The sequence below is a fragment of the Pinus tabuliformis genome, chromosome Q (assembly GCF_031772625.1).
Source record: "Pinus tabuliformis cultivar Carrire ecotype Pingquan chromosome Q, CPIR1, whole genome shotgun sequence".
NCBI classification, from domain to species: Eukaryota; Viridiplantae; Streptophyta; class Pinopsida; order Pinales; family Pinaceae; genus Pinus; species Pinus tabuliformis.
This window is the reverse complement of record NC_142296.1, coordinates 849,343,949-849,365,992: the sequence shown is the minus strand read 5'-3', so window position 1 is coordinate 849,365,992 and position 22,044 is coordinate 849,343,949. Positions and strand designations below refer to the sequence as shown.

Below are 22,044 nucleotides of genomic sequence, written 5' to 3'. Positions count from 1 at the left end.
CGGTGAAGCAGTGTCAAAACGAGAACCGAAGGGCTTCAGGAAACAATAAAAATGGCGGGGTTGGGAGAATATGAGGAGAATGAAGGAGGAGAAGGTAGAAAAACCTACTGCAAACTTTCATTACGGCCAAAAACCCACCAATAGACCTGAATTGACCTTTAAATGTTGAGAATTGATCGCAGAGCTAACAAGTACTATCTCTGCCATCAATGCATTGCTCTGCTCTATTGAACTATGAAGAAGAAGTGATCGAGAATGTATCATACCATTCTCTACTAACCCGAAGTCAGTCCCAAATAAAAGAGAGTGTCTCATACCACTCTTACTAAACCCAAAGTCAGTTCTAATAAAGAGAGTGTCATATCACTCTTACTGACTCGAAGCCAATTCCAATAAAGAGAGTGCGTCATACCACTCTTACTGACCCGAAGTCAGTTCCAATTGATCCCAGATCAATATCATCCTAGCATAGGGAGTACGGTAATACACGATGCGTCCATCGGTAGTACTATGGTCCCTATCCTCATTTCCCTACTCATTGGCCAGATGAGAGGTACTTCCCATGAGTCCCAGACTGCATGGGTAGGATGTCTCAGCAGGAGAAGGATGAACCACTCATCATGCCTACATGTCGCCACGGGGTATCACAAGGGAAGGTTGAACCACTCACCCTATACTCAGCAAACCATTAGGGGAAGGCTGAACCACTCACCTTATGGTTGCTCATCACTCCAAGAAGTACCCCAAACCCCCCGGAGCTCCCAGAGCTCAATGTTCATATCATACAGGACCCTCATAAGAGGGTCTCTCCATGATTCCTAGTCATTCTCAGAAAGTCAAGAATTTGACCTTTCCTAGGAGCTTCATCAGAATGTCAACGACCTGCTCATTAGTCCCAATGTGATGGAGCCTTATTGCTCCCCATTGTACCATACCCCGGATAAAGCGGTACCTAATATCGATGTGCTTGGAGCGATCATGAAATACAGGATTCTCTGATAATCGGATCCCACTCTGGTTGTCGCAGAGGATCGCGGTGGTATCCAACACATGTCCAAACAGCTCACTAAAGAGCTTCCTCAACCAGACAGCTTCACAGGAGGCCATACAGTTATGTATTCGACCTCAGTGGTGCTCAAAGCAACCGACTTCTGCTTCCTGCTCATCCAGGATATCGAAGCAGAACCCAAAGAGAAACAGCACCCAGAAGTGCTCTTGCGATCCACCACATTGCCTGCCCAATCAGCGTCAGAATAACCATGCAGCCTCACATCTCCGGCAGTGTATTTCAGTCTATGAGTGACTGTGCCCCGAAGATATCTCAGAAGATTCTTGGCACCAATCCAATGTGTGTGATGAGGCTCAACCATATATTGGCTCAATGTGTTAAGTGCAAAACATATATCCGGACGGGAGTTCACCAAGAACATCAGTGCTCCTATCGGTTGACAATACTCAGAAGCATTTCCCAATTCAGCTCTGGCAGCACTACCGCATAACTTCTTAAAGTCAAGCTCCATCGAGGTAGTCACGGGCTTGCAGTCCACCATCCCAAATCTTTCCAATATCTTAACAACATATTTTCCTTGAGATAAGAAAAATTTTCCTGGATTTTGCTAGACCCCCAACCCTAGGAAGTAGTGCATCAGTGCTAGGTCTTTCATCTCAAATTTAGAAGCCCACTCCCTCTTACATTTGTGAATGAGAGGGTCTGCACCAGTCAGAAAGAGGTCATCCACATAAAGCACCAGTATGATAGGTTTATCATCTTCAACCTTAAAGTAAAGGTTCGGATCGGCTTCACTCCTAGTGAATCCCAGCGTCATGAAATAGCTATCTATCCTCTCATACCAAGATTGGGGTGCATGCTTCAACCCATAGAGATTCCTGATCATGAATCTCAAACCCCTCGAGTTGTTCCACATAGACTTCCTCCTTAATCGAACCATGCAAGAAAGCGGTCTTGACATCCATTTGATGTAGGTTCCATCCTTGCGAAGCAGCAAGGGCTATGATTGAGCGGATGGTGGTGTATCGGGCAACAGGCGCAAATATCTCAATCTCATCGTAATCTACACCTTCCTTTTGAGAGAAGCCTTGAGCAACAAAGCGAGCCTTGAACTTTTCTACACTCCCATCAGCTCCATGCTTGATTTTGTAAAGCCATTTAGAGGTGACAAGTGATTTGTCTTGGGGTTTAGGGACCAAATCCCAAACATCATTCTTCATAATGGACTCGTATTCTTCATTCATAGCATCTTTCCATACTTGATGCTTTATGACTTCTTCGAATGATGTAGGCTCATTTTGAACGATAGTGCTCATAATAGTCAAGTATCCTTAATACCTGGTCGGCTTCTTGCTTTCACGGAAAGTCCCTCTTGGTGCAATATGTCTCTCGACATCTTTGAGAGTCTCCCTAAGCCATGAGGGCCTCTTCTTGGAGGAGGAGAATCAATAGGATCCATAGGTTCATCAACATCCGGCATCGTTTCATCTTCTTTTTCACCCTGCTTTCTGATGTCAGCTTCTTTATCCTTCCTTAGTATAAAAAGGTTGTCAACCTTGCTAAGAGCCATATCTTCGTCAAATGTGACATCATGACTTATCTCAACTTCCCTTTGACCAGCCACATAAATTCTATAGCCCTTAGAATTTTTGCTATAGCCCATGAAGATTCCTCTCTTCCCTGATGCACCCAATTTTCTTATTTTCTCTTTCAGCACATGAAAGCATACGGGACTTCCAAAAATTCTAAAATGAGAGACATCGGGTTTCTTACCAGTGAACATTTCTTCGAGAGTTTTGGAGTCCAATGCTTGATGAGGGCATCGGTTTTTAACATACACGACGGTATTTGCAGCTTCAACCCATAGAAACTTCGAAAGCCTCTGATCATGAAGCATGGCATGAACAACTTCCATAATAGTACGGTTCTTCCTTTCAGCGACACCATTCTGCTCAGGAGTGTATGGTATTGTGGGCTCCCTCTTAATGCCAGCTTCTCTACAATAGTCATGAAATTCATTGGATTCATACTCGGTCCCATTATCAATCCTCAATATCTTGATTTTTGATCATGGCTTTGAAGTGACAGAACCAGGTGAACACTTCATCCTTCTTTTTCAAGAAGTAGATCCAAGTCTTGCAAGAATAATCAACTGTAAAAGTGAGATAATATAAATATCCTCCCAAATCGTTTATGGGCATCATACCAGATATGTCGGAGTGGACCAACTGCAATATATGTGGTCTTGCTATTAGTAGAGGGGAATGGTCCCCTTGTAATTTTTCCCTAGACACATCCCAGACATATACCTTCATGCTCTACTTTGAACTTGGGCATCCCTGTCACCATCTGTCTCACATCGAGTAGGGCCTTATAATGAAGGTGGGAAAAACTTCGGTGCCATAGTTCAGATTGTAGAGATGTGTCACAAGACATGGCCCCTAATGGACTTCCTCCAACTTGATACAAAGTGTCAACCCAGAACCCAAGAGTAAAAGCAACTTTAAAATTCCTTTTCCAAACACGTACATTTCCATCGATGAATGCCACCTTGTAACCTTCGTCTTCCATTGCCGAAATGGACACCAGGTTCTTCTTGAGATCAGGCACATATAGAGCTTCTTGTAAATGAATCGTGTTACCCTGATTCAAGTGAAGAGTAACATTCCCTACACCCTTTACGGGATAGGTGGCATTGTCTCCAAGAATAATCTCCAAGTTTGTCTCCTTCTCTATCAAATTAGAGAGAGCTTCCTTATATCCAATGAAGTGCCTTGAGGCACCACTATCAATAAGCCAATTCCCCAGAGTGTTCGGAGGAGAGGTAGTGGAAAGGTCCGATATAAGATAATGCTCATTTTGCTTATTGTTAACAACATTTGATTCTTCATACCTGGAGTTCCTTACTTTCTTGGAGGGTTGGCCATTTCCATGATGTCCTGCATTCCTTTTTCCTTTGCCATTGAACTTGCCATTCCTTTGATTGTTGTTGTTGAAGTTGCCCCTGGAGTGATTGTGATCATCATCATGTGATGTGTCCCTTTTATTTGGACACTCCCTCGCATTGTGGCCAAACTTATTGCAAACAAAGCATCTGCCCTTCCTTCCACCCTTAGATCCGGGGTTTCCATTAAAACGACCATTACACCTGCATTATTTCTCCTTTTGGCATGAGCAGAGAAAGCAGTGGGGTTGCCTCTATTAGAAGGCATTTCTTGCTCCACCATTCTTGTTTCTTCTTGAATGCATCTTAACATCAATTCTTCAAATTCCAAAATTCAATCGTTATTAAAAATAGTGGTTCTAAATATATACCACTCGGGTGGGAGCCCTCCAAGGGTAGTGATAGTAAGTTCCCTGTCAGGAATGACTTCTCCAATCGATAGAAGATCATTCTTGATCTCGGTGATCCTTAAGAAGTAGGATTGAATATCCTCGTCCTTGCCCTTCTTAATATCCTTCAACTTATTTTTGAGGAACAAAATTTGATTTGCATCACTAACCTTGAACATGCTTACCAATTTGTCGGAGATCTCCTTGGAGGTGTTCAAATCGGAGATGTAGGCCACCAAATGCTTGTGAATGGAATCTATGATAATCTTCTTCGCCTTGGTGTACTTGTTCTTTGTAGCAGCGAGTGCATTTGATGGAGGCTCAGGGATTTTTCCCTTTACATAATCCAACGCTTCTTGTTCTTCCAATGTCAGATCAAGAGACATCTTCCATCCATGATAGTCAGACTTTTCACGGAGCTTGTCTTCAGCCGGGAAGTGGGATAAGGAACCCATTGAGCCTTTTTCCCTTTCCAACTGTCTTCGATGATTTCTCTTTCACTCTTGCTTGGGCTTTGTCTTCACCTCAGCTCTGATACCATGTTAATTTTTGGTATGTTCTATGCTTAAGAGCAATTTACTTCAATTTCTTGTTAGCCCAATATCAATTTCCAGTTTAGCAATCACATCAACATGATAATAAAATGCATATAGAACATAAACAGTAGAAGACAAGCTAAGACAAGAGGACACAAGATGTGGCACTAGCCAGGGACAAACCCCCATGTGGGGAAACCCTTGATCAATTCTTCTTATAATCTTCAATATTTCAACAGAGAGAGATAGTACAAAACTGATATTTGATCATAATGACAGCAACAACAAACCCTAACCAGCAAAGTCAAACTTGGTCAAACAGGTCAAATTTGACCTCCAATCAAGCTTGGTCAAAGCTCGGTCAACTTGACCTCCAATAGCAAGAAGTATCAGCCTAAAACAATCTGAAAATCCCAGTCAAACTTTGGTCAACAGCAGTCAAGCCTGCGACCAGCCCTAGCACAGTCAACGCTGGTCAATGTTGGTCAACGCAAGGTCAAGGAGGCTATCCAGAACTACCCAATCCGCACTCAAAGAAGAGTCAACGTTGGTCAACCTTGTCCAAATAACCTTCCTATAGCTTCGGTCAAACTCGGTCAACGCAGGCCTAAACAGAAAACAGTCTCCTTCCTTTCGCACGTGTGAGAGACGCTGCTCCATAAATGTGTACCCAAACAAGAGAGGAGAGAGAAGGATGTGAGGATGAAATGATGAAATAATGCCATGATGTCTCCTCCTTTTATATGCAAAGTTGAGGTTAAGTTGAGGGCGAAAATGATTGTTTTGCTTGTTGGCCAAGCTTGACAAATTGTCAAGAATATAAATAAATTCATATCTCCATTTATACATGTTAGAATCGGATGATCTTTAGATAAATCCTACACCTCACGGAGAGAGGAATCCAAGAAAAATATTAGTTGCCATAAATAAGGTGACCCATATGGAGTTTGGCCCTAGTTGCCAATTTTAACAAGGTGCTACTCCACTTCTACCAAACTTTGGCATTGCAGGTGCTATCATAGGTGGTAAACACTTCTTCTGCAAAGAGGTGTTGGAGCTCTTATTCTTTCATCTACAATGTTAAAAGGAACTGGTTAAATTTAGACCAGGCAGAGAGTGTGGTTTATGTTCACTATGACTTGTGATTGTTGTCCCATTATTGTGATGATGCAAAGAATAATAAAGACCTTAAGGTTTGGGACAGAAATCCAAAGGAGCCCAATTTGGAGGATGGAATGTTGCGATTAGAGCAATTGGAGGATGATCTTATCCAGGATGACGATGATCGAGTTGAGATGCCACGCCCACCCGATCCCTTGGTTTCCAGGTTCCATGCTTCAACACCAGCTGCAGGGGCTTCATCTTCATCAGTTCCACAGTCACTACCACAACTTCCAGAGCCACCATCTTCCTCATTTCCAGCACGTGGAGGCTCACGTTTTGTTTGTGGTGGACGGAGGAGAGATTAGTAGATATATTCACAGTTTACTACTTTTGTCATAGTTTAGACTTGTAGGCTTGTTGTGAATTTGAACTTTTTTGTCCTATTCTTACTAGTTCAGTGTGTACTTGAGTCTTGGTGGTGGCCAAGTGGCCTATTTTGTAAACATTATTATTTGAATTTTGGACATGACTAATGTTGACAGTTGCTCACTTGCTAGATAAGTTACTTGAATGTTTGATGATTTTATCTTCTAAATGTTTTATAATATGCTTAAGTAAATTGATGTATGTTTGTAATTGCTAGAATCTATATGGATGATGCTCGAATAATTAATCATTGATGTACAATGGAATCATGGATGCCATATCTATCTTGATTTATGTGAAAATATGCATGTTTTCATGTCTTCTACAACTAATTTGGTATTTGGGATGTTTTTTTAATATAAACGCAAAAAAATATAAATATATATATTAGACGCTTCTAAGACACTTCACTTCCTATATTTTTGGTAAATGATGCTTCCGTGTCCCCGCTTCCAAAAAACGTCCCCACTTCGTGCAACATTGCTATTAACACCATGGAGCTATTTCAATTCATGGTGATGATGATGGAAACCACATTAAACTGAAATATAATGAGGAGATCAGTTATAGATGCTAAGCCTCCTCAACCATTAAAAATGTTCACTCTTCCAACTATTTCATTCTTTGTAATCATGCAGCACTTGCAACATATGAATAGCGACCCATAAGGTATTCTTTGCTCCATTCCATCAATAATCACGATTATGAAGAAAACTAGCAATTTGCAAAACTGACATTGAAACATACAATTTAGAAGCCATCTCTTCAAGGAGCTCTTAGCATCTTCTCTTACTTGGTAGTATATGGATTTTTAACATGTTATTTCAAAGCTTTCTAAAAACTCACACAGAAGGAATTCAACAATGCTTCATTTAAACTGAAATATAAGATGATGGAATCATTAAGAAAACAAAGGGGCTCTAAAGGAAAAATATGGGATGGACTTACAGGACCTATTTTGCTTCCAACGAAGCAAAGGATTGCACAATTCACAAATCCCGCTTCATATATCAGTTTAAATTTGCTACATTGCACATCATTAGAGTTTCACAGATGTTTTATCTAAAATGAAATATATTACGATGGCATCATTAAGAAAACTAAGGAGCTCTCAACGAAAAATACGTGGACTTACAGGGTCTATTTTGCTTCCAATGAAACAAAGGATTGCACAATTCACAAATCCTATTTCAGATATGACAATTTAAATTTGCTACATTGAGAAACATTAGAGTTTCACATATTGTCATTCGCCTATAGCAATGCATTTCTAAACACAAAAGCCAGAACAAGAAGCCAAGGATGAAAATCAGAACAAGGGTAAAAGAAGCCATTGTAACAACCACCTGGAGAGAAAATGCAGCATTGCCCTTGATGCAATAAGCAGTGATAATCTAAACTGTTTTCATTGAGATTTAACATGATTCCATTAATTACTGATATTTAGAAATGTCTATGCATTGTATAATGAACATACTACTTGAAGCTTTAAAATAAAATTAAATGAAATATTTGTTAATATCCGGTAGTAACCACTAAAGGTTGAAGGGACTGTAAAAATAGTACATAAATAACAATGATGAAAGTGTTGTGACCAAGACTACCATAAAAAAAGGAGATTTAGTTCATCCTCTAGAACTAGTATACAAGATAGGTATTGGAAACCCTAGAAGACCATGTAGACATGGGTTCTCCTAAGATATTGCCATTTTTCTCCTCATTTAAAGTTAACAGTTTTAATGTGCATCGTCAAAAGGGGAGACAGAAAGAGAAACTCTAAATTTCTTAAATTTGATTTACGTTTTTATTTCAGTTCCATAATTTCATAAGCTCATTTGTACTGCAAAATGCAATGTAACAGAGAACATGTGATATAATACCTCTAAGAAATCATCCAATCTATTAACTACATACTAGTATTCTTATGACAAAAAAATATTAAAAGAAAATCAATGCTAAAATGAGAGGAACCACACAATGATGTGCTTTTGCTTCCATCATAGCAAGTACACTGTACAACAATATTTTGAAACATTCAATGAAAAATAAAGTTTCTAAAATCCAGATATTTATACTTATGGCCCACATGTGCCTTGAAAAGCTTTTGTTAGTACCTGAACTTGATCCCACTTTGTATTAGGTGTAATACACTTCTCATATGTGTTTGCTTCATCCTCTTCTGTGTCAGCTGAACCAATATGATAATGATAAAAGTTAAATAGAAATGAAAATGAAAAATTAGATATAAAATACCAAAATGCCTTCACCAACTTATTAAAGCACATTGTTGAAATCTGTAACATTTCCAAAAGAATATTTACCAAAGTTTCATTCATAGTTAAAAATGCATAATGAAATACAGGAGAAAAGGTCCCCAAAACTTACAACGTGGACAATGGATCACAAAGTTACATTTGATATATGAGTTGAAATCTGCATGGCCAGGAAAATTTGTATGCAATACAAATTTCTTGATTTTGTGTGTCTGCATGATAATCAAAGACTATCTTAACAGATAGCATACACAACGGAAATAAAACTAGCTATGTATGCATCAGTCAAATCCAACTGCAACTTTAACGATCCTCACTACTTGAAAATACCTGAGAATCAAATAATATATCTAATCCACGTGTAAAGTAATTATAGAAATAGTCCCCACATAACGTTGTCCTTGGACTCGTATCTGAAGCATTATGAATCACCATTTGGTCAACCTGCTTCAACAAATCATATCTGGATTAATAGGCAAGCCTTATAGCTATAGAAAAAAGCATGTCACCATCTCCCAACCAAATTGAAACAGAAACTTGTTTGTATGGAACAGAAAATTTTGTCACACATGCACGTAGTAATGGTTGCGGGAATTGAATCACATAAAAACATGAATAATAAACCTATAACTCAATAAAATGGATAAAAACAAGTAAAACCAAATCACAACACCTTAAAAATTATATGAAATGACTACAGATGACTCCCAAATAAATAGAGAAAAAAAATGAAATGAAATTTTCTAATCTTGCATAAAAGAAGCTGGAAGGGAACAACATAGCAATTGCAGTAGGATGAAAGATTTGAAGCAATATACACATTAAAAGCAAGTTAAAAACACATCTACTGGATCTACGCTAATGATAACAGCAAAGGGAGTAGTATACAGAAAGGATATAGATTCCTTAAAGGACTTCACAAACATTACTCACAGATTACAAAGAAAAGATTAGGCTGATTGATATCTATCAACGAATTAAAAGAACAATCTAACCAAAGAGGTGCCCAATCTGCCAAAATCTCTATGAGAAAGATTGAATGTGCAAACTATGTTTCAAAATTGACAGTTTAATTAACAGTAAGCAAGGCAAAAATATCCAGTGAAGAGAAGTGAATGAGCATAAACAAAAGTTTAGAAGTCCGACTGATTTATAAATGAATCCTCAATTAACAAAAATATCAATCTTACAACCACATTGACAGGCAGGTATTATTGATTGTGATGTAAAGCAAGATCCTAATATTTTGGAATTATTGGTGTACTCTGAACATATGCCTATAGCCCGTTAATATGTATCAATATATACTTGTAGTTATGGCTAAAGGCCATTTTTATTTTTCTTATTGTATTACTAGATATGTTTAATGTTGACCTAGTCAAACATGATAATGTAGGCTCAAAAATCCTCCTGCAGTGTGTTCCTTTCTTTTGTGGACCAATAACCTTCTATTGAAGGAACGCCTCACTTGAGTTGTACATAAATACCTCTATTGCCAACCTCCCAATAACATCCTGATAAAATCAGCAAATCGCAAGTTTTTCAACTCGCCAATGTTATAGGCCAATTTTTTTGAGAGTTTTTCAACTTTCAAAAAATTGTGATTTTATCACAATTCGATCCAAAAAATCGTGTCTTTTCCAGGCCACATATAAGTTAGGGAAAATCCGATTTTTTGAGTCATTTTGCACTCAATGCTCAACAATTCGACCTTGTGGAGAGAGGAGTTTGTCACTGCCGAGGAGGAGATCTTATTGATTTTGTGGCGTGGATTTCAATTTTGTCCACTGCTCAATGTGAGTGACAGCAACCGCCGATTTGCAGGAATGGATTCTCTCTAGGATGGTCCATACTGCTGTTGATTTTTGCAATATATATGGTGAACGATTGACTGAGATTAATCTTGTGGCTGTTACATATCCAATAACCGTCAAGATAACCCCGTCAAGCTAACCAGTTACCCTAAACCCGCAAACGGTTTAGATCCATCTATCAATTCAATTTTTAGATTGCCACTACTTTGAATCAACATGTTTCAGACTTCAGTTGCTGTCACTAGAGTTGGGCTGCTGGCAGCATGGTCCTTATTATTCTTTAGCATGGATTGTTCACATGTTTCTTGAGCCCTTGTTTTTTGTTGTGATCTTGTGCATTGTACATTTATGAGTTTGTCAGTTGATGCTCAATACTAGCCTGAAACACATGTTACAAAATGCTCGAACAAATCTGAGTGTGTTAACTTCAGTGAACTGTGAGTGAGAGGAGGCATTTAAATTTACAATTTGATTTTTTTAATCTTTTAAATTTTAGTATATATCTTGATTCTTATGTGATGGGGAGATTTTAATTTTTTTTTTCAAATTTTTTTGTGCCCTAGGTTCAAATCCAAGTTCAAACAAAATGTCGATGCAGTTGGACCCTTTGTGGGAATATGGTGAACCCGATGTTGTACTTGGGGGGTCAACAGACAATATTTGACTTTCAAGTTATGTAGCAACCATGTGTCAATGGGCGTCATTCCATCTGGGGCAAAATATAAAACTTTTCCCAGATGCAACTCCAAAAATCATTTGAAAGGCCACTAAATCGCTGCATGATAAAGAATCAAGATGGTGCCAAAGACAACAAGGTGGCGGTAAAAACTCAAATTGTAGGGGGAGGAGTGGGGGCATGTAACGTCCCCAAATTTTGGATTACCTAGTGAGGTGGTTAGGAGGAGGTTTTCTAGAGCTTGTGACGGCATGGTCATAGGAGCAGGATTACTCCATTGCTGGGCCCAAAGGGTTTTAAAGGAGTTTTACTGGTCCGACTGGGATCACTTACCTTATTTCATCATCGGCATCAATTCCGCGCAGTTCGCTTTTGGTTTTGTTGCATTCCGATGATTTTCGTAAAACAACATTATTAACAAGCATATTTTAATTAATTACGTTTAAGGTGTTGTTTCGGGTTGATTACTTGGAGAAACACCTTAGTGTAATAGCTCGTTGGAATCAGGGTGAAAAGATCTACAAGGATGATGAAAAGGCGTTTTGGGTGGTCACTAAGCATTTTCTGGCATTAAAAGTGACTTTAATTAGTTTATAAAAGTCATTTTATTAAATAAAGAAAGGAAAAGTGCTTTTAAATATTTAATTGGAGGGAAAAGGTAAGTGAGTTATAAAAGGGAAATGAGGGGATCCCTCCTTATTCGTGCATTTGAGTTTTTGAAGAAAAGAGCTCTTGGAGAGTTTGAAGGAGAAGCTTAGGGTTTTGGAACCCTAGACACCATACCTGACTTTGGTGTTGAAACTAGACACCCTAGTTAGATTTGAGAGTGAAGTCACTCAAATTTCATTGTCGGAATTCAAAGTAGAAAAATATTATCTAAAGATTTCATTGAGGAGAAGTTTTATCAATTGAATCTCTGATTCATGGTTTCCAATTTATCACCTTTTAGGTTGAAGGGAAAATTGTGGGAGCCTGTCTAGTCAATTTAATGTCTTAAATTGCTCTACATAAATTATCAATCCGGGTATCGTAAACTGATAAAGTGTGGTGCACCATATGTGCTTAGTTAACCTTTTTCTTACTTCGTTGTTTTATAGATTTTATTTTGTTTTGGGGTTTTGTTTTTGTTGGTTTCCTAAAGTGTCTAATGCAAATAGAAATCCTATTCTAAGGTCTTAAGAATATTTTTAAAGGACAAGTATGGATAGATATTTCAAGACAAAGCCTATGTCCCTAATGGTAACTTCCAAAACTTATCACTTCAAAAGATCTCAAAACATGTTATTGATGGAATTAGTACTTAAACAAAAGTGTAAATATGCAGCTACTTCAATCAAAATAGAATGCAACAACCAATCAATGAGCTAGTGACTATGAAACCCAGTATCATTGTTGTTGTATAAAAAGAAAACTGAACTTAAAGCAATTCAAAAACTGTAAGCAAAGTAAACTAAACCATATTACATCAACTCATATTCTGACCCCTCACCATTCGACTCGCTCTGGCTATAGGAGGTAATCATAAACAAATTGAGCAATTTGATATCTAATTTGCATAAAATGAAACTAATATTAAACTACACATTCATACTTCAATCCCTCACCATTCGACTCGCTCTGGCTATAGGAGGTAACTGAAAATGACATGAGCAATTCAATAATTAACTTGCAGAAAAATAAACTAATATCAAACTACGCATTCATACTTCAATCCCTCACCATTTGAGTCGCTCTGGCTATAGGAGGTAACTGAAAATGACATGAGCAATTCAATAACTAACTTGCAAAAAAAGAAACTAATATCAAACTACGCATTCATACTTCAATCCCTCATCATTTGAGTCGCTCTGGCTATAGGAGGTAACTGAAAATGACATGAGTAGTCTAATATCTATCTTGCAGAAAAGTAAATGAACAAAACAAAACTGAAAGAAATAACAATTCTGGAATTAGAACTCAGAAAATAAATCAGCAAAAAGACAAGATGATTCCATCATGTCATTAGTCATTAAAAAGCTATGTGCATTACTAATCTACAATCAATCGGTTGAACACACTTGCATGAATTAAAATGGCATGAATGAAAAATCTAATCTATCAAACTTGAAAGCAATCAAATGACATAATGAAATCAAAGCAAAATTTACAAAATGAAATCTACTCTACCTTACATTCTAATATGCTCCATGACATCTACTTCACATCTCCTTCCATGTTGAGAACATCAAAGCTTTATTCAAATTCTTCAAAATCACAAAGTACCCCAAAGCTTTCAAAAGCTTTCAAAAGCCATCAAGGAAAAACTACAAACTCCAAGCTAAATAACTCACAAGCTAAAAGACTTAAGAACTAAGAACTAACAAATGAAGGAGAGAGATCTCCTATTTATACAAAAAGATGAGAAGCCATCTCATTATGAGAGTCCATGAATTTCTCCCTCTACCTCTAGAGTCCTAATCAAAATAGGAACTGATAAGACACACGTCTTCATGATCTCATGATTCTTTCCACTCAAATTCGAATTTGGCCTTAGAGTGCCACATAAGAGTCTTCTAGAAGCCTCCTTTCAACCTACACATGTCAACAATCTCAACCCATTTGTTAGGTATAAGCATATGCACATTATTTTCTAATTTTTAACCACAAATTCATTTGGAAAAACATAAATGTGGCCCAATGATAATGAAAGTGAGATGAATGTGGTGACATAGTAGTGAAATGGAGGTGAAATGGAGGTGATATAATGGACATAATAGTGAAAGTGTAATGGAAATGAATGACATTTTCAAGACTCAACAGAGCCCAAGCCTGAATCTAAGTCACAACAGGAGAAAAACTCATTCCTCTCTTTCTGCCACTTGAGCCAATCTGAAATGGAGGACAAGTTTGAAGGATAAATGAGGAGACAATTTATGGACTTCAAGGGAATGAATTGCTTGCACCAATGATTATATTTTCTGATATATTTAAGGAGTTTGAGTCCTTTCCTTCTTTATGCCAAATAGTCTCATAGTTGGGCCATGAATTCTTGAGAACAAAGGGAATCAAATCCCTTGATTTGTTGTTGGAAGGCCCTCACTCCCCAGGTCGTATTTCTGCCACTAGAAGGACGAGTTTGTACCCACTAACACTGGCTCAAAACACTGTTGAGGAATGTTAAGTTTAGGTACGTTTTATGCTTAGAGCAATTTATTTCAATTTTCACAATTAGCTCAATATATTTTCCAGATTAGCAATCACATCAACATTAAAGTAAACTGCAGATAGAACATAAACATAAATCGCAGAAGACAAGCCAAGACAAGAGGACACAAGATGTGGCGCTAGCCAAGGACAAACCCCAATGTGGAGAACCCTTGATCAATTCTTCTTATATGTTCTTCAATAATTCAGCAAAGAGAGAGATAGTACATTTACAACAGAAGTCAACACTTTGACTTATCTAGATAAGAGCATAGATCATCTCTAAGAAGATGATACATGAGATCAGCTGAAGACAAGCTGCTTTGATTCTCCAAGGTGACTCCTTCACCTATCATCGTGTTGCATCTCGTCATCATGCTGCACCACACCGTGTTGCACCCATCATCACAGTGTTAGACCTAATGACCACGTTGTACACTTCATATTACTGCACCTGTCACTGTGCTGCTCCCAATCACTGAGTTGCTCTCATCATTGATCTACACCCAATGCTGCATCCATCACTGCATCCAATATGTTGCAATGATTTACACTCACCAGTCTTAGCTGCTTGCTATGGCTTACAGCCTAACAGAGCAGCTAGACTCCTTCAACAAACCCAAAGTGCAGTCAACTAACAGTCACAATGTCTGCCCAGATTTGTCTGCAATTGTCCTCTAAGGGAAGGTTGTCTCTACCTTCCACAACACTGTCCTCCATTTATTACAGCATGTATACATATCTGACATGCCATACATCAGACTGAAGATGTCACTGTCATGTGTTCACTAGATAACATACAACACAGTCATACTGAAGATAGTTGCCCACATAAACTATCCATCCAAAACTCAGATTAAGGATCTGATCTTGCACTCCTAGACTAGGCCTACTGCCCAACAAACTCAGCCTAGAGAGAAGACTTCTACAATGCACTGCTTCTTCTTTATGACAGCGAATTCCCAGTCCTTAACTCATGCCTTGTAACTGTTTTATTTAACATGCTGTCACCTACAGCACATATATTTCCATGTTGTCACCGACAACACACATAGGCCTTGTGTTGTTGATTAGGGTTGTGTATTGTAGATAAAACAGCAACTAGGTATCCTTGATTGGACTGTGGATTAGGAACTTTACTTGCTACTTGTTAGGCCTCCTTAGACTGTGGCTAGGGCACCTTTAAGACTGTGGATATATCTCCTCCTTAACACTGCTAGAGCTCTCCTTTAACTGTGGCCAAATCTCTCCCTTCCCTATGGCTAAGACTCTTCCTTATTGCGACTAAGATCAGACAAGATCTACCTCTCATTTGGATTGTGTATAGGGCAGCATTAGCACTTCCTTGACAGCTGATTATGGCACACTTGAACAACAGCTTGATCTCCTAGATTGGACTGCGGCTAGCGCATCTTATCTCCATTAAGACAGCGTATAGAACCCTTCTTGACTGCGTAGAGGTGTATCCTCCTAGGACTGTGTAGAGCCTTCTTCACTAGGGCAGCGTTATCCCTTAGCATCTCTCTTCATACCAAACCCCAAAGACAAGTAGAGAGGAAGAGATCCCAAGTGTGTGTGTCCAAATGACTTTCAAGGCACCTCTATTTATACTAAAACATTGAGCACATGTGGGGTTTATTTGGTCATTGGCTGACCTTGATGAATTGTCCCATAACACAAATAAATTCATATCTCCGTGAATACTTATCAGAATCGGATGATCTTTAGACCAATCCTACACCACTCAATGAGAGGGATCCAAGAAAAAATATTAGCTACCATTAATAAGATGACCCACATGAAGTTTGGCCCTAATTGGCAATTTTAACACTCCCTCTCAACTAGGGAGAACACCATCCACTGATCCATATGTTCGACTGTACTATCTCTACCATCAATGCCCTGCACTGCTCTGCTCTGTTGACCTCTGCTCTGCTCTGCTCTGCTGAACCATGAAGAAGAAGAATTGATCGAGAATGTCTCATACCATTCTCTACTGACCCGAAGTCAGTTCCATATGAAGAGAGTGTGTCATACCACTCCTATTGACCCGAAGTCAGTTTCATTGAACCCAGATCAATATCACAAGAGAGTGTCTCGAACCACTCATTCTGATCCCATATCAATGGAGGTCATCCTAGCATAGGGAGTACGGTAGATACAACGATGCGTCCATCGATAGTGCTACTATGGTCCCTAACCCCATTTCCCTGCGCATTGATCAGATGAGAGGTACTTTCCATGAGTCCCAGATTTCATGGGTAGGATGCCTCGATAGGAGAACTAATCATCCGGTCCCTAAGTCGCCTCAGGGTATCACAAGGGAAGGCTGAGCCATTCACCCTGTACACAACACACCATTAGGGGAGGGCGAGTCGCCCTATGGTCGTGTGTTGCTCCAATAAGTACCCCAAGCCCCCTAGAGCTCAATGCATGCAACATGCAGGACCCTTATAAGAAGGTCTCTCAACGACTCTAAGTCGTTCGGGAAAGTCACAGATTTGACCTTTCCCGGGGCTTTGACAAAATGTCTGTGACCTGTACATCAGTCTCAATGTGATGGAGCCCCCTCGCTCATCGGCGTACCATATCCCAGATAAGGTAGTATCTGATGTCTATCTACTGGCGTAATCATCGAATATAGGATTCCTCAACAATCGAACCCCCCCTAGTGGTCATAGTGGATCACGGTGGTATCCATCATGTATACAAACAGATCAGCGCATTGAAGAGCTTCCACAACTAGGCAGCTTCATACGAGATCATACTCGTAGTTATATATTCGATCTCGGCGGTGCTTATAGCAACTAACGTATGCTTCCTACTTATCCATGATATCAAAGCAGAATCCAAAGAGAACCAACACTCAGAAGTGCTCTTGCGATCCTCCACACTGCCTGCCTAGTTAGTATTCGAATAATCATGCAGCTTCACATTTCCGACAGTGTATCTCAGTTCATGAGAGATTGTGCCCCGAAGATATCTCAGAAGATTCTTGGCACCAATCCAATGAGGATCAACCATGTATGAGCTCATCATACTAACTACAAATCATATGTCCAGACGAAAGTTCACCAAGAACATCAACACGAATGAGTTTATGAAACTCAGAGGAATTTCCCAAATCTGGTTCGGCATCACTACCATATAACTTCTGAAAGTTAAGATCCTCGAGGTAGTCACGTGCTTGCATTTTACCATTCCACATCTGGAATCCAACTCCCTCTTACTTCTGCAAATGAGAGGGTCTACTCCTGTCAGAAATAAGTCATCCTCAGAAGGTACTGGTATGAGAGGTCTATCATCCACAACCTTCAAGCATGGTTTGGATCGGCTTCACTCCTAGTGAATCCAGCTTCATCAGACAGCTATCAATCCTCTCATACTACGCCCGGGGTGTTTTTCTTCAAGCCATAGAGGGCTTTCTTCTACCTGCATACATGAGATTCCCGATCATGAATCTCAAACCCCTCAGGTTGTTCCAAACCTGTGGACCTACTACACAAGGGGAATGGTCCCTTTGTAAGATTTTCATTTGGTACATCTCAAACATGTACCTTCATGCTCTTCTTGAATTCAGGCATCCCTGTCACCATCTAACTCACATCAGGTAGGGCCCCATAAGTAGACCTCCGGTGTTATAGATGAGATATGTCAATTGACATGATCCCCAATGGACCATCCTGCAACTTGATACAAATTGCCAACCCTGAACCCATGAGAAAAAGCATCTTAGAAAATTCTATTTCTTTCTATCGATGAATGCCACCCTGAAACCTTTGACTTCCATTGCCGAAATGGACACCAGGTTCTTCTTGTGATCAGGTACATAAAAGAGATTCTGTAAATGAATCGAGTTACCCTCATTCAATTGAGGGGTAACATTCCCTACACCCTTTCCGGGATAGGTGGCATCAACTCCAAGTATAATCCCACGATTGTTTCCATCTCTACCAAATTAGAGAGAGCACCCTTCTATCCGATGAAGTGCCTTGAAGCACTACAATCAATAAGCCAGATTCCCAAAGAGTCTGAAGGAGAGGGCCAGTACAAGATAACGCTTCTTTATCTTATCAGAAACAACATTTGATTCTTCATACCTAAGGTTCCTTGGTTTCTTGAAGAGTCGGTCGTTTCCTTGATGACCTGCATTACCTATCATTCCTTCGATCATTGAAGATGTCCCTGGAATGATTGTTATCTTTATCAAGAGATGTGTCCTTGCCATTCGGACATTCCTTCGCAAAATGGCCGAACTTATTGCAAGCAAGGCATATGCCTTTCCTTCCACCCTTAGATCCGGACTTCCCATTAAAGTGATCTTTAGGTAGGCAATCATAAGCTTCCACTGCGCCATTCTGATAATATTCTCTGCTTCATCTTCACCCTTGGTGAATTTGAAGAGGGATGAGGAATCCATTGATCCTTTTGTCCTTTCCAACTAGCTTCGATGATTGCTCTTTCACTCTTGCTTGGGCATTGTCTTCACCTCAGCTCTGATACCATGTTAAGTTTAGGTATGTTCTATGCTTAGACCAATTTATTTCAACTTTCACAGTTAGCTCAATATCTTTTCCAGATTAGCAATCACATCAGCATTAAAGTAAACTGTAGATAGAACATAAACATAAATCATAGAAGACAAGCCAAGACAAGAGGACACAAGATGTGGCGCTAGCCAGGGACAAACCCCAATGTGGAGAAACCCTTGATCAATTCTTCTTATATGTTCTTCAATAGTTCAGCAGAGAGAGAGAGATAATACATTTACAACAAAAGTCAACACTTTCACTTATCTAGATAAGAGCATAGATCATCTCTAAGAAGATGATACATGAGATCAGTTGAAGACAAGCTGCTTCAACTAATTCTCCAAGGTGACTCCTTCACCTATCATCATGTTGCATCTCATCATCATGCTACACCTCACCGTGTTGCACCATGCTGCACCCATCATCACAGTGCTGGACCTAATGACCATGTTGTACACTTCATACTGTTGCACCTGTCATTGTGCTTCTCCCAATCACTAAGTTGCTCTCATCCATCACTGCATTCAATATGTTGCAATCATTTACACTCACCAGTCTTAGCTGCTTGCTATGGCTTACAGCCTAGCAGAGCAGCTAGACTCCTTCAACAAACCCAAAGTGCAGTCAACTAACAATCACAATGTCTGCCCAAATTTGTCTGCAATTGTCCTCTAAGGGAAGGTTGTCTCTGCCTTCCACAAGACTATCCTCCATTTACTACAGCATGTATATATATCTGACATGCCATACATCAAACTGAAGATGTCATTGTCATGTGTTCACTAGATAACATACAACACAGTCATACTGAAGATAGTTGCCCACATAAACTATCCATCCAGAACTCAGATTAAGGTTCTGATCTTGCACTCCTAGACTAGGCCTACTGCCCAACAAACTCGGCCTAGAGAGCAAACTTCTACAATGCACTGCTTCTTCTTTATGACAACGAATTCCCAGTCCTTAACTCATGCCTTGTAACCGTTTTATTTAACATGTTGTCACCTACAGCACATATATTTCCATGCTGTCACCTACAGCACACATAGGCCTTGTGCTGTTGATTAGGGCTGCGTATTGTAGATAAAACAGCAGCTAGGTATCCTTGATTGGACTGTGGATTAGGGCCTTTACTTGCTGCTCGTTAGGCCTCCTTAGACTGCGGCTAGGGCACCTTTAAGACTGTGGATATATCTCCTCCTTAACGCTGCTAGAGCTCTCCTTTAACTGCGGCCAAATCTCTCCCTTGCCTGCGGCTAAGACTCTTCCTTACTGCGGCTAAGGTAAGGCAAGATCTACCTCTGATTAGGACTGTGTATAGAGCAGAATTAGCCCTTCCTTGACAGCTGATTAGGGCACACTTGAACAACAACTTGAGCTCCTAGATTGGACTGCGGCTAGGGCATCTTATCTCCATTAAGACAGCGTATAGAACCCTTCTTGACTGCGTAGAGGTGTCTCCTCCTAGGACTGCATAGAGCCTTCTTCATTAGGGCAGCGTTATCCCTTAGGATCTCTCCTCCTACCAAAACCCAAAGACAAGTAGAGAGGAAGAGATCCCAAGTGTGTGTGTCCAAATGATTTTCAAGGCACCTCTATTTATACTAAAACATTGAGCACATGTGGAGTTTCTTTGGTTGCTGGCCGACTTTGACGAATTGTCCCATAACACAAATAAATTCATATCTCCATGAATACTTATCGGAATCGGATGATCTTTAGATCAATCCTACACCTCTCGATAAGAGGGATCCAAGAAAAATATCAGCTTCCATTAATAATATCACCCACATGGAATTTGGCCCTAGTTGCCAATTTTAACAAGGAAAGCTGAATCTGTTGTGGAACGAAGGGACCGAGTTCTGAGTTAAATGTGCCCAGGTCAGCTTACCAAGGGTCCGATTTCTTGCTCCTGTATTGACCATGAGTGCTGGAAGTGACACTAAGAAGGCAAATTCTTTCCTGTGCATACACATACTGCCGTAATAATAGTTTTGGGTCTGTGTGCTGGTACAGAGACCAAGACTGAGTGGCATTTCTGGAGTGTAAACGCTGAACCCAAGGAAAAAGGGAAGAGATTGTTGAGCTGAGCCTATTACCAGGTTCTATCCATTCTATTTCCCTAGTACATCTTTCCGCTATTAAATACCAAGAAACTATGTGCTTCCAGAATCTATTTCCCTATGAAATTATGTTGAGTTTGTGGACCAAAATTATATGTATCAGCTGTATGTAAATTTCTGAGTAAAGAATGTATCAGATTGAACTCTTTTGGAATGCATCGGGATGTCCATTTTTCACTGTGTGTTCTCTGAATTTGAAATCATAAGACGGCACCTACAATAGTGTGCATGCGACATGTTTGACGAAAAATTTAGCTGAAATAGTCACTGAAAAACTCAGAAATTTGTGATCAATTGGGAAGTTTTTTTGTTTGAAATTTTACAGGGGAAATGAGAGTGCTTCTTCAGTATCACTTTCCACATCCACATGGCACAACCCCTCAGCTATCTCATCTTATTTTGTTCCTAGATCCACACTTGGTGCACGACCTAGGATCAAATCGACACTTTAAAAAGGGTAAAGGAAGAAGCTGACAAGTTGGTCAGTAAGTGTCTTCTATGGAGTGATGTTCCTTTCAACATTGCCAATACCAATCCATCCGACCAAGCTATGTTTGATGTTGTTGTTGTTGTTGGCCTAGGGTACAAAGCCCCTACTTATGTGAAGTTGAGAAGGCCTATTCTTCAATATGAAAAAGTTTATTGGACTGCTATATTGGAGTTTAAGGCATCACGGGAATACACTTTATGCATTGTGATGTCAGATGGTTGGACTGATCTGAAGGGTAGGACCCTTCTTAACTTCTTGGTTATTTATCCCACAGGGACAATGTCCATGAAATATATTGATGCATCTACACTGATTAAAGATGAACATTTATTATGTGAGTTGTTGGACACTTTCATCCAAGAGGTAGGTCCACAAAATGTTGTCTAAATCATAACAAAAAACATTGCAAATTATGTTGCTATTGGCAGGTTGCGTATCCTGACTTGTTTTGGACACCTTGTGTTGCACATTGTATTGACTTCATGTTGGAGGATATAGGGACGATTCCTTTTGGTGAGGGATATTGTTGAATCATCAAAGAGCAT

General features: G+C 39.6%; 1 protein-coding gene across 5 annotated transcripts in view; it reads right to left on the bottom strand.

The window, feature by feature from the left end:
- Window positions 1-22,044, bottom strand: part of LOC149222225 (PHAF1 protein At3g51130-like) — a 214,099-nt gene that overhangs the window by 69,611 nt on the left and 122,444 nt on the right. For all 5 annotated transcript variants that reach the window (XM_089385316.1, XM_089385315.1, XM_089385318.1 and 2 more), the window contains 3 exons: window positions 9,012-9,125; window positions 8,794-8,893; window positions 8,523-8,596 (listed from right to left, as the gene is read on the bottom strand). In XM_089385316.1, coding sequence (XP_089241442.1) covers window positions 8,523-8,596; window positions 8,794-8,893; window positions 9,012-9,125 — 288 coding nt within the window. The remainder of the gene's footprint in view (window positions 1-8,522; window positions 8,597-8,793; window positions 8,894-9,011; window positions 9,126-22,044) is intronic.